This window comes from Anolis carolinensis, chromosome 1, assembly GCF_035594765.1.
Source record: "Anolis carolinensis isolate JA03-04 chromosome 1, rAnoCar3.1.pri, whole genome shotgun sequence".
NCBI classification, from domain to species: domain Eukaryota; kingdom Metazoa; phylum Chordata; class Lepidosauria; order Squamata; family Dactyloidae; genus Anolis; species Anolis carolinensis.
The window spans coordinates 62,167,479-62,180,294 of record NC_085841.1 but is presented as its reverse complement, the minus strand read 5'-3'; the positions used below and the strand labels follow the sequence as shown (position 1 = coordinate 62,180,294).

Below are 12,816 nucleotides of genomic sequence, written 5' to 3'. Positions count from 1 at the left end.
TACAAGATCTGAGCCATATTATGAAACCAGATACATAAGCCTTGGCAAAATTTCATGTATTAAAGAACAAAACTTACGAATTCAGAATGACTGTCAATCACTACATCTTAATGAAAGCTAAAAATGGGCATCATTTTCAAATGACAAAAGGTTAATAGTTAAAGAGCAACAAACATTCACTTAGAACAACCTCCTACAACTTTCTGTTGTTTAACAACTGCTATAAATTTTAAATATTGCTACTGAAAATATAGAAGACATTGTTTACTTCCCTGAATAGGTACTGTATGAATTAATAAAGTATTCCTAATCAATAAAAATGCATGATGGATTGCAAAAGTTGACAATAATAGATCAACCAGTGCTTTCACTTGGTACAACTCAGAATGGTTTTACACAGTTGGGTCTGGGAGGAACAAGGGGCTCACTCCTTCCACAAGCCTTTACCAGTCAGAAGGCACTGAACTTGTAAGAGACACCGCCAAGGAGCAGATATGTAGCTCCAAAGCCACTGGAGCTGACCCTGACAGGGAGAGAGAAGGCAGGAGGGGACAGCCATTCCTTGTCCCCGGCCACCTGAGCCCAGGAAGTTTAGGATGGCTGCGGGGACAACTGCAGCTGGTTCCACATAGGACAGCAGCAGGTGTCTCACTGCCAGAACTCAGGAGAGAGCCTAAATCTAACAGCAGAATTCAGGCTTTCCTCTTAAATTAATTTAACCCAGAGTGCAACAGCATTAAGTGGCTTTCCTTGCATTTATTTAGGACTGCCCGAATGAGTTTTGTAGCTCCCCGTGGTCTGATTCAAACCTTCATGGATCTAAATTGTCTGTATAGATGGGGCCTCAATTTTTATGCTTCATTTATAAGGTGGTTTTTCAATTGCAAATTTAATATCAGAGCAGAGGGATTTTAACATGTACATACTTACGTCTTAAGTTTCCAATACCACCAGTTAAGTTTCTTCCGGAAGGTAAGGTGCTGTGATATGGTGGCGTAGTGCTGAATAAAATATCACTTGGCAACGCTTGGTCTAACATTGAACTCCGTGAACTGGCATATGAAGATCCTCTCCTATTGCTACATATGCTCTCATCAGAAAGAGTACGGTACAACATCCTTCGTGGAGATAGGTTTCCATAAAATGAAAACTGAATATTGTAAAAAATATATATATTAATACACTCAAACATTTATCACAATGATGATAACTACATTCAAGAGTTTTCAGGAATAAAACTTACCACGCTATAATTGACTAAAATAAATTTTATATCTCTGCAATATTGCCAGGTATACTGTCATTTTAGTGTTGCTATTAGTTACTGCATTTCCCTTCTGGCATTCAAGTATATAACATTATAAATTGTTAGAAACAGAAGAGAGTAGCATTAAATCTGGAATAGGTCTAACTTTCTGATGGTGACAGATATAAGAATTTTCAAAACTAAAAATAAATTGGCTTTGTTTTAATTTTTTTGTTTTATTATTCAATATATCACAATTAAAGAAAGTACAATTTAAAACAGAGAATATAAATTCAACCTATGTAGATTTTTGCTTTTCATTAACAAAATTGCACCATATATTTTTACACATACAGTAGAGTCTCACTTATCCAACATAAACGGGCCAGCAAAACGTTGGATAAGCAAATATGTTGGATAATAAGGAGGGATTAAGGAAAAGCCTATTAATCATCAAATTAGGTTATGATTTTACAAATTAAGCACCAAAACATCATGTTTAACAACAAATTTGACAGAAAAAGTAGTTCAATACGCAGTAATGCTATGTAGTAATTACTGTATTTACGAATTTAGCACCAAAATATCACGATGTATTGAAAACATTGACTACAAAAATGCGGTGGATAATCCAGAACGTTGGATAAGCGAGTGTTGGATAAGTGAGACTCTACTGTATTATGTTTCTGTGGCAGATAAAAGAGCTTGTCCTTTTTCAGAATGGCCTGTCTGTAGAAGGTGATTTTCACCATTTGTCCTTTGCCTTCAGCATCTCTTCCTCCTGCCTGTCCTGTTCCAAAAGGTTCTCCAACCTTCTAGAACAAATTCTCATGAGATGGGGGGGGGGGGGGAGGGGGGATCTGGCAAAATTTCCTCCTGCTTTCTCTCACAAGGGCTTGTATACTCAGGGGAATTCCAAATCCAGGTCAAAGCACTTTAAGACTCTCTTAGGCTCACTTCAGATATTATTTAACATTTATGATTTCTTTTCCTTTTCTGTGACAAGAGTATAGAAAGTGGGTTATTCAGAATGGCTCTCATGTGGTTCATGCTGATTCTACTTCGCTCCAGATTTTTTCTTTCCATTTTATATTTCAAAATATTTACTACCGTAATGCAGCATGGTTAAAGTATGATTACTTTTCACTAGAGTTTTCTAAGATGAAACTAAACTGAATAGTGATGAGCCACAATGATTAAATGCATTTGTATTAAATCAGTGTGTTACTCCAGATGAGATCAACAAGATGATTTAGGCCCCAATGTTCAAAATTCAATTTGCAAAGTTTATATAATCACAGATGCCCAAGATGGGCCAAATACGGGTGGGTCTTGGGGTTACAGGAGTTCTGTTCTTGCTTTATGCATTTGAATTAGTTCTGAGAAAAGACACTTTTCTTTTGAGGGATGAACATTCAATAAGGCATTAATAATGCAAGCCATATTTCCTTTATGACATTTATTTATTTATTTACAGTATTTATATTCTGCCCTTCTCACCCCGAAGGGGACTCAGGGCAGATCACATTATACGCACATAGGGCAAACATTCAATGCCCATAAACACATCAAACAGAGACCGAGACAGACAGACGCAGAGGCAAGTTAACCTTCTCCTGAGGGGATGTTCGATTCTGGCCACAGGGGGGAGCAGCTGCTTCATCATCCACTCTGACGGCACTTCCTCATTCCAGGTCGTAAATTAGTTAACCTTGCCTCCCCACTTTTTTTAATAAGTGATACCTTATTTCCTACTTGATAGATGCAACTATCTTTCGGGTTGCTAGGTCAGCAACGAGCAGGGGCTATTTTTTATATTTAATTGACGGGTGCTCACCCCGCCACGGGCTGGCCTCGAACTCATGACCTCATGGTCAGAGTGATTTATTGCAGCTGCTCAACAGCCTGTGCCACAGCCCGGCCCCATTTTAAAGGAAGTTAATTTTATACTTTCATTAAGCACAGATTTCTAAATCTTTGATATCACCCTGCTAGTGAACCCCCGGAGCACTTGAACATTCATTCAAAATAATGTCTTTTTATTCAGATTATTGGAGCTGAAGTTTGGGAAACAGACAAAGTAATTAGAAACTACTTTTCATCTGTATTTAGGAACTGGTAAGAAAATACATAGTTTTCAAAACAAATATATCCCATCCCCTATTTATAACCTCAGTAATTTTTATAGCCATTATTTGGGGAAAGCTTACTATATGAATTACCCTTTCCATTTCTATAGGATTCTTTTTAGAAAGATTCTGAATAAAGTTAAAATGATGGATTGTGTAAGGATACAATTGTGTGAGATAGTTACAGACAAAAAAGTAGCTAACCTTTCTTCTGCCTTCCTCCACAGAGATGCTGTCTGGCATCATCAGCTTCAGAAATTCTTCTTTTGACAAGACCCGTTGGTTTTCAGAAACCGAACTTACAGAAGCTTGAAGCTGACTTGAAGATAGGCCATCACTATCACTATACATTCTGCAGAAACAGTTATTACATTGTGGTTTTTTAAAGGTTTATTAACATCATTTCAACTTTTGTTCTATTCATAATGCCTTTAAAAACATTTCTTTGAACAGTGTTGCAGTATATATTCACTAATTTTTGAAAATCAAAAAATGTTTCTTTAAAGGAATATTTAAACTATTGATCAACCTTTACTTGAAGGCTTTCATAGAGTAAAAAGAAGAAAAAATACAAATAGCCTATCAACAACGAAGCGGTAATGATCAAGATGAATACTAAAATCCCATGTTATGGTATATGATGGCAAAGAAATTGCAACTCTTCATAGAGGATCTCTGACTCATGTTCTTGGAATCATAGAATCATAGAATAATAGAGTTGGAAGAGACGACATGGGCCATCTGGTCCAATGCCCTTCTATGCAGGAAAAGCACAATCGAAGTACCCCTGACAGATTGCCATCCAGCTTCTATTCTTAGACTAAACCACTTTTCTAAAACAGTTCTGAGAATAAGGTTGTTACTTAAAATGAATGTTTCTTCTTGAATGGCAAGAGGAGCAATCCATGTCTTTTCCATTATACCCACATGCCAGTTGAGTAGATAGGAGTCTAGGATTATTTTTCTATTATATTTGTTGACTCCCATTAGTCGACTCCCCATAGTTGCATTCTAAAGCCTTGCTTACCAAACTAATCCTTAAAAACGGTTCAGTTATAAATCCCACAAGAGAAATCTATGCAATGTTGGGGCACAAACATTGTAACTCCTTTTAGAAATCTTTTACCACATGCTAATAACACATCACCTCCTGGTCACAAGACTAGCCAAGGCTGATACCTGCCTTTTTAATGTGTTAAGTCCTAAACTCTTAAAAAAACCATTCTGTATAAAAACTGAGCATATTACTAACTTGGATGTCTTCCAAGATGAGTAACTGAGGTTCTAAAGTGGGCATGGGAAAACTTTGGCTGTCCAGGTGTTTTGGATGCCAACTCTCACAATTCCTAACAGTCGATAGGCTGTTAGAAATTGTAGGAGTTGAAGTCCAAAACACCTGGACAGCCAAAGTTTTCTCATGCCTGTTCTAAAGGCTTTGCATATCATACTACTGATTCTATAAGTGGAATTCCTTTTCAATGCTAATATAATATTAACCAGCAATGCTGAATAGGCCTACTGACTTAAGATGGTTCTCAATACCCATCTATTGTCACTATGGTTTTCCCCTGGTTTACGAAACATATCCCTTTATTTCTATGTTTATTGTATCAACTCTTGCTTAAGAGATTGGGGAGACACACTTCATACAACTTATGTAGCAGAAACTGTTCTAGCATTCTTGTCTGGAATCTTGCTCGAGATTATAACTGAATCACTGAAGTCCTAGAATTCTTGGTATTATGTCTCCAATCTTTATGTCAGTAGCTGTTTTACTTCATTATTCCTGTGATAGAAAGAAGTGTCTTGGTGTCTATCAATGAACCTAAATGTATCAGTGATGTTGTTGGTTCCAAATGACTTTTTTGTAGTTCACCATGAACCCATGTTTCTATAAAATAGGTTCTGTATCTGTAAATTGCTCTTAGTCCTATCTCTGTTCCCAGACTCCAGCAAGATGTCATCAAAATCAGGAAACATTTGTACTCCTTTCTTTCTGAAGTGTGATATTGGTAGAGTCAACACCTGAGAGCGGAGGCCAGACTAAACAGAAGTGCGCTGAACTGGTAATCACTGTTTTTGAAATTTAATTGAAGATACTTTCTGCAATTGGAGTCAAAGGATTATGCAAATGTATGTCTTTCAAATCATTGGAACTAACCCATTTGATCCTCTGCAATTTCCCCTTGATTATAAGGTTTCTATCTTGAACCTCTGATATTTTACAAATCTATTTAAGAATTTTAGATCTAACAGAGGCCTGTAAGTTCCATTTTGTAAAAAAAAGAAAAAAGAAAAAAAAAGACTGAATTTACTGTGTTATCGAAGGCTTTCATGGCTGGAATCACTGGGTTGCTGTGAGTTTTCTGGGCTGTATGGCCATGTTCCAGAAGCATTCCCTCCTGATATTTTGCCCACATCTATGGCAGGCATACCCAAAAGTTATGAGGATCTTACAACCTCTGAGGGTGCCAACCATAGATAAAGGCGAAATGCCAGGAGAGAATTCTTCTGGAACTAGCCATACAGCCCAGATAATTTACAGCAACCCATTGAATTTACTGGAGACACTTTTTCTGCAGCCTCAATTTGCAGATGATCTACTTTTTTGTATACTATCTCCTGTTGTTCTTTGTTTCTTGGTACTAGTGGGGGATGGTATCTGTAGCTTCCCCTTTTCTCTTCTGTAGCTCTTCTCTTTTTATGATTTCTCTCTATTTCTTAATATTCTTAAATTGTCTTAATTTATTGTATGTGAGTAAAGAGACAAAACACATTTAGCTAGCAAGGCAGGAAACGAAAACTGATGAAGGAAAATAATCTATAGACATAAGAAAAAAATCTTGGATTCCTGACTAGTCAGCTGGCACCTGGGGAATACCCTGAGAGTGGATCGCTCCTCCTTTGCCATCTAGAGAACATCTTTGTTTCCCAGTCCAAAACCTGAACCTTTACATTAAAAACTCTTGCATTACATTAAAAACACAATAAAGGGAACTACTCTATGTACTCAAATCGAATGCTTAACTTTTTTGCTTAAATTGGGGTGCAAATTAGATTCACATAATATGGTTATTTTAGTGCTGAGCCAAAGCAAAAGGAGAAACTGCTTTAGCACCTGGAGCTCCAATTTGAGGAACGACATCTCTAATTCAATCGTCATGGTTTAGTGCTATGCAATCTTGGGATTTGTACGAGGCATCAGCATTCTTTGGCAGAGAAGGCTCAAAATTTTGTAAAGCTATAGCCCCTATGACTCAATAGCATTGAGCCAGCGCAGTTAAAATGACTTCATTCTACAGGATTGATGCATCCCCAGATTTTCCTTTCCATTGTTGGAAGCTTTGAAGTTCTAACACTTTTGTTTTTAAAGGAGGAATTCTAAGTAAGCAGCAACTGTAATCACCAAATTACAAAGAGTTCACTTTTTGCCACTGCGTATTACTCAGCAGCAAATATTTTTTGGTTTCAGGGTTTTCAAAACTGAGGTGCGCATTAGATTCAATGGCGCATTAGACTTGGATTGCATTATTTATCTAAGGAAACAGCCTCATCAGTTTATCTATTTAAACCAATGGTTCTCAACCTGGGTTCCCCAGATGTTTTTGGCCTACAACTCCCAAAAATCCCAGCCAGTTTACCAGCTGTTAGGATTCCTGGGAGTTGAAGGTCAAAAACATCTGAGGAGCCCAGGTTGAGAACCACTGATTTAAACTATAAAATGAATTCTTCATTCAGATTTAGGATTCTCAGTTCATGCAATACAGGGTTATTATTTATTATAATAAATCATAAAAAGAATAGCAAAATAGGGGGTTTCCAGATAGATGGTTCTTCGCACTATCAATCAAAATACAGTATACAGCTATTTTGATCTTCTTGTCCTTAAAAGATTCTTTCTTGAGGTAAACAAAACAGAAGAAATTATTAAAAAAAAACCCAGGAGTTTTAGAAGTGTAAGATGCCATCTGGACACCACACCACAGGAAGCACAGTGACTGCATGAGAAAGGTCTCATTTGGAAGCATCCATAAATAGAGAGAAGAGGGCTAAAGACAGCCAGATTTCTATGGAGCTGGCCTGCTTCTTCCAAGGCCTGGGAATTCAGCTTGCTTTTCCTTTATCTTTTGGATGCTCCTCCCTCTTAAACACAGAAAATATGGACAAAATCTCTCTTACTCTTGACATTCAGAAGTTTCAGATTCTTCAGGTGTTGGGCTACCTTCTGATTTTTTCCAGCCAATAACATATTTGCTTATTGCTCCTTGTCGGGGGTAGCATTTTGCTATGGATCCAGGGATCTGTTGACCACAGTTTTGCGACACTATGTACACTTTAGATGTATCCAATGATCCAGTGCTCTTAGGTCCATGTGCTGAAGGACTTCCTGAATGGTGTGACCCACTAGAAAAGGGGAGAAAATATGCAGTGCAGTATGTGAGGAAATCAGATACAGTGAAAAAAATCAACTCCTTTAAAAATAAGAACTAAAGTTTTCTTAAGATCAGTAATTTCTAATTCCATTTACTGCCTCAGCACAAAGGACACATTCTAGCTAATGTTTAAATAAGTGGACGATATTTAAGTATATTCTTTCATTTGTATTAATTTCCCTGTTCAATAAGCATGGTCTATCCTGAAAGCTCAAGTACCATTATATACAAAATTGCATAATCAAGATTTGTTTTTGGGAATTTTAAAAATATATATTTTCAATCTCTGAATGATTGAATCTGTGAAGGCAGAATCTGTAGGTGTGGAGGGCCAACTGTATCTTGCTACTAATAAAAAAAAACATTATTTATTTATTTTATTTACCATACTTGTATCTCGCCTTTCTCAACACCGAAGGGGACTCAAGACGGCCTTACAAAGGCAGCAATTCAGTGCCACATGTATACGTATATCAATGAACAAATAAAAACCTTTAAACCAACCATTTAAAGCATAACATTAAAACAAGAATTAAATCACATAATCCAGGTCATATTCCAGGGCCAGTCCAGGTTGTCATTAAATCAATTTATAGTCTACTAGCTGTACCTGGCCACGGGTTGCTGTGGCCCAGTCTGGTTAAAAGGGAAAGAAAGAACAGTGAAAGAGCAGGTTTCAGATATATGTGATTTCACAATGGTTGTGGGTATGCAGTATTTTTGTTGAAGCATTGTCTGTGCAGATATAGAGATTATCTGGTTTGCTGTCTCCAGAACACACAACATATTACTGTCCATGTAAGACGCAATCTGTGTCTAAATGAAAACTGCATAATTCTAAACATTGCCCCGAGTGTAAATATAGATAGATGGGTGGATATAGATATTTTTCCTTCTCTACTCTCCCCTTGGGAAGAATGACGGGGACATGTGTTCCTCATAGGCCATGCCCCCATGTTATTTTCCTGAAGGGAGAGGCCATAGACCCCTGCCAGGCAGTGACCCCAATGCCCCCTCCTCCATTTTTGCTGTTGTAGTTCTTGATAGTGTGTGGGTGGGGTTCCAAAGAGCCCCCCCCCCAAGTGCAAGAAGGCTCTTCCTAAATGCCTCCCTTCCCTTCCCCCTGAGTCACTCATCCTGAGGCCTATTTTTTGTATTATTCATATTATTTTGTATAATTATATATTATTTTATTAATATTATTTTACATGATTATTGTTATTATTATATTGTACCCTGATGATCTGTGTAAGTTCTATAGAGAGATGGAGTTAGAAGTAGGGGATGTGGCCTCTTGAAATGGGGCGGGGCCTGATTGGAGAGGGACTCTTTTCCCTGGCGGAGGTACACAGCAAGAGATAGGAAGGCAAGGAGGTTGAGAGAGAAAAAAACCCAACGGCGTGAAGAAATGGCAGCATCAGGGAGATAGGACGATAAGGTCCAAGGCAGCATCCAACAGAATTCCTTAGAGTAACAGGGGTGTTATCCAAACAGCGGCGTTTTCCTCTCCTTGGCCTCCCCTCCCTTCCATCTAACCCTGAAGCACTTCTGAGCCAAAGGCAGCTGCCAGCTATGCTTTGGTTTTTTTAACGTCTCTTGCCTGCGCCGTGTTTTCCCTTCTTTTAATCTAACCTAAGAAAGCCCTTCCTCTGTCCTTTCTCCCTGCCTTTCTTGCTCATGGGGGCTGGCTTCCATAGAAGGATCACCCTTTCTGAGGTGGTGGTGAGGTTTTGCTGTGTTTTCTTTTGCAAATTTACCTGTCTCAGATGTGTCATCTGTATAGTGTGAATATCTTAAAACATTCGCCAGTTCATATGCTGTATTTTGTCAAAATGTTGTAGCAATCAGTGAAGTGGTTTGGGAGATATGATGTCTGTCACGAATGGACATTTCCATTTTTATTTATATAGATTATTGCACTGCTCCCATTATTGACCAAAAGCCTGATCCCAAAGCCATGTTTTTAGTTTTTTTTCTAAAGACCAAGAGGGAGGCGGCTGCTCTAATTTCAGTGGAAAGGGAGTTCCATACACGAGGGGCCACCACTGAGAAGGCCCCATCTCTTGCCCCCTCTAGTCGTGTTCCCACATAGTGCACGTTGCAGTAGCCTATTCGAGATGTAACCAGAGTGTGGACTACTGTGGCCAAGTCTGACTTCCCAAGGTACGGGTACAACTGGCGCACAAGTTTTAATTGTGAAAAAGCTCCACTGGCCACTGCTAAATTCTGGGGTTCCAGGTTCAGCGTTGTGTCCAGGATCACTCCCAAGCTGAGAACCTGTGTCTTGAGAGGGCTGTAACCCTATACCCTGTTCAGCCTTATGACTGACCTCTGTCTTGTCTGAATTCAATTTCAATTTTTTCACCCCCATCCAAACCATCACAGCTGCCAAGCACTGGTTCAGGATCTGAACAAGCTGGTTCAGGATCTGAACATAGCAGGTGGAAAGAAGTGATAGAGTTGAACATCATCTGCGTACAGATGACATCGAACTCCAAAACTCCGGATGATCTCTCCCAGCGGCTTCATGTAGATGTTAAATAACATGGGGGGCAATATTGAGCCCTCTGGCACTCCACAGAGCAATGGCTGCGGGGCTGGGCAGGTGTCTACCAATAAAACCTTCTAAGAGCAATCCTTCAGGAAGGATCGGAGCCACTACAAAAACATCAGTGGAAAACATCAGTGTAAAGGATAATACGTTTTCATACTTTCTAATATTCAAGTCCCAAAGGCATAAGTAAGTGAACCAAACTACATGATAGTTCACATATTTTCCATATGTAATGGAATTAAATACATTCCAAATAAAATACAATGTTCGCAGCAAGCAAGAAAAAACTGACAAACTATTCAACAGAATTAATTTATTCATACTGAAGGAGATTACTCACCTAGAATGTGAAGATATTTCACTGAGATCTCCCATACTGCCGTCACCTGTATGACTACTAGAAATGGCAGAGGCATAACTGTGAACAGCATACATTTTTGTCTCATCATCTTGTCCAGGAGTTTCAGAAGATTCAGCCCACTGATCGGTCCGACCATGTATCCCTGACCGGCTTCCAGCAAGGTGCAAAGGGGCCAAAATTGGAGCAGGCATACAAGGAGCAGTATCAATGCCACTGTCAGTAGAGGCCCCTTTAATGTATGTTAATCCAAGCAAATCTGTGTCCATTAGGTCTTCAGAGCCAAAGTGTTTATCATCACTGTTACTGGATGTGTTACTGGACAAAGTATTACTGCTAGAATGACTGGAACAGTTTTTGTCTCCAATCTTAAAGAAAAACATTTTACGTTATGAGTTTATTTCCTGTGTTTCAGTTTAATCAATAAAATAAGCAAAGACCCAGGACATTATCATTTGTTAGTTGAACCAAATATAATGAAGCTGATTAAAGGTTTAGACTATAAGCATTATTAATTAAATATGTAAATATAATCATTTCAATTTCTATTATCACGAAAAACAGAGTAGAAAGTAACTTATTTACTACATATGACATTATAAAAATGACACAATGAATTATATTCAAAGAAAGTTTGAAATGAAATATATTTTATACTTCATTGTCATATCTCCATCACAATACAGAAGATTCTGTCCCACGTGAATAATTGAAAACAGGGTGTACAGTAACTAGTGACTGCATATTTTACTAGACTAACAAATGCTTTTTGCAGATTACACAGATGGGTTACAGTTTGGACTATACCACCATTTTGATGTTAGAATTATCTGGAATCTGAGGGGTCTGAGGGGTTAGCATGATAACAGGTCATTGTTGTCCCTCCCACAAAATGAACTACCAGCTGCTCCCAACACTGATCTATCATTACTGCATAGCATTCTGCATGTATTAACAGAAGACTCTAGAAAGGTATACAATACTCTGGATATTCTAAAGGTAGCAGTACAGTAGCTGTGGTTCCTGGTGCATCCTAAAAACATCATTGCTGACACTAGCAAATGTGCATGATCCATGTCGGACTAAAAATGATTGAAATAGTTTCAGAGTAAAAGCAGGCACTCTAGCTGCTAGCTTTTCATTTTCTGATAATTACTCCTGACCCCATGTGGGCCAAGAAACATTCTTAACAAATATATGACAAACAGGTGTAAGCTTCAGTTTTGCTGTGCAGTATATGCAGCCACGAAAAGTAAAAACACAGTCATCATTGCTTTGTAAGCTAGAGAATTAGCAAGGGTCCAAGAACACTGAAAGGACCAGGAAGTGGAGCAATCTTTGCAGAATTTGGAAGGAGATGATGATAAAGTTATATATGTGTACCTGCATGATTACCTATCTGTTAATATGGGGATACAGTATGTGTAAGAAGGAGCAGGGTACAACATACAGAGTTGTGAGGAGAGATGATCCTGAAAAAGTGAGTGTCAGCAGTATGGGAACTTCTTTGTATATGGACAGAAGTTCTTTGGGTATGTTTTTCCTGTTTTGGGGAAAATTCAGAGGATAGGGTTTTAGAATAATTTATTAAAAGGTGATTTGATTTATTGTGAAATATTGCATTGAAGCAAGAACCTCTTGGTTAAAAGCAGTGTGTTTATATTTTACTTTCACCACTCTCTGAAATGTTAGATTTGTTGATTACTACAAGTCCCACTTGCCAAGCATCGGTTTCATGACAGTGCCTCCATACTTTTCTCCCAAATCCAAGTATGCTCATATGCCTCACAGATTCCTGAGCCAATCACTGTGCCTCTCAAAACTTCGGTCTCTCTCAAAGAGCAGCATGAAAATATTTTTGTGATCCAAATTTCAAAAGTAGTTTGTGCTATATTAAGAATATGGTGTTCTGCAGACCTGGTGTGTGTGTAGGAGTATAATAGCTGTTCATATTTGTGGAGAAAAATATTTTGATAAAGTTATCAAAATAGTGTAAAATATATAAAAACTTATATTACCAGAATAATGTTGTAGTGAGAATGTTAACTGTCTAACCTTTTAATTTTGATATCATTTGGTGAGTTCAGGTCTAACTA

General features: G+C 38.1%; 1 protein-coding gene across 7 annotated transcripts in view; it reads right to left on the bottom strand.

Annotated features, from left to right (window-relative positions):
- sipa1l2 (signal induced proliferation associated 1 like 2) overlaps positions 1–12,816 on the bottom strand; it is a 100,292-nt gene that overhangs the window by 12,096 nt on the left and 75,380 nt on the right. For all 7 annotated transcript variants that reach the window (XM_008124255.3, XM_008124248.3, XM_008124267.3 and 4 more), the window contains 4 exons: positions 10,703–11,088; positions 7,555–7,779; positions 3,580–3,727; positions 931–1,150 (listed from right to left, as the gene is read on the bottom strand). In XM_008124255.3, coding sequence (XP_008122462.1) covers positions 931–1,150; positions 3,580–3,727; positions 7,555–7,779; positions 10,703–11,088 — 979 coding nt within the window. The remainder of the gene's footprint in view (positions 1–930; positions 1,151–3,579; positions 3,728–7,554; positions 7,780–10,702; positions 11,089–12,816) is intronic.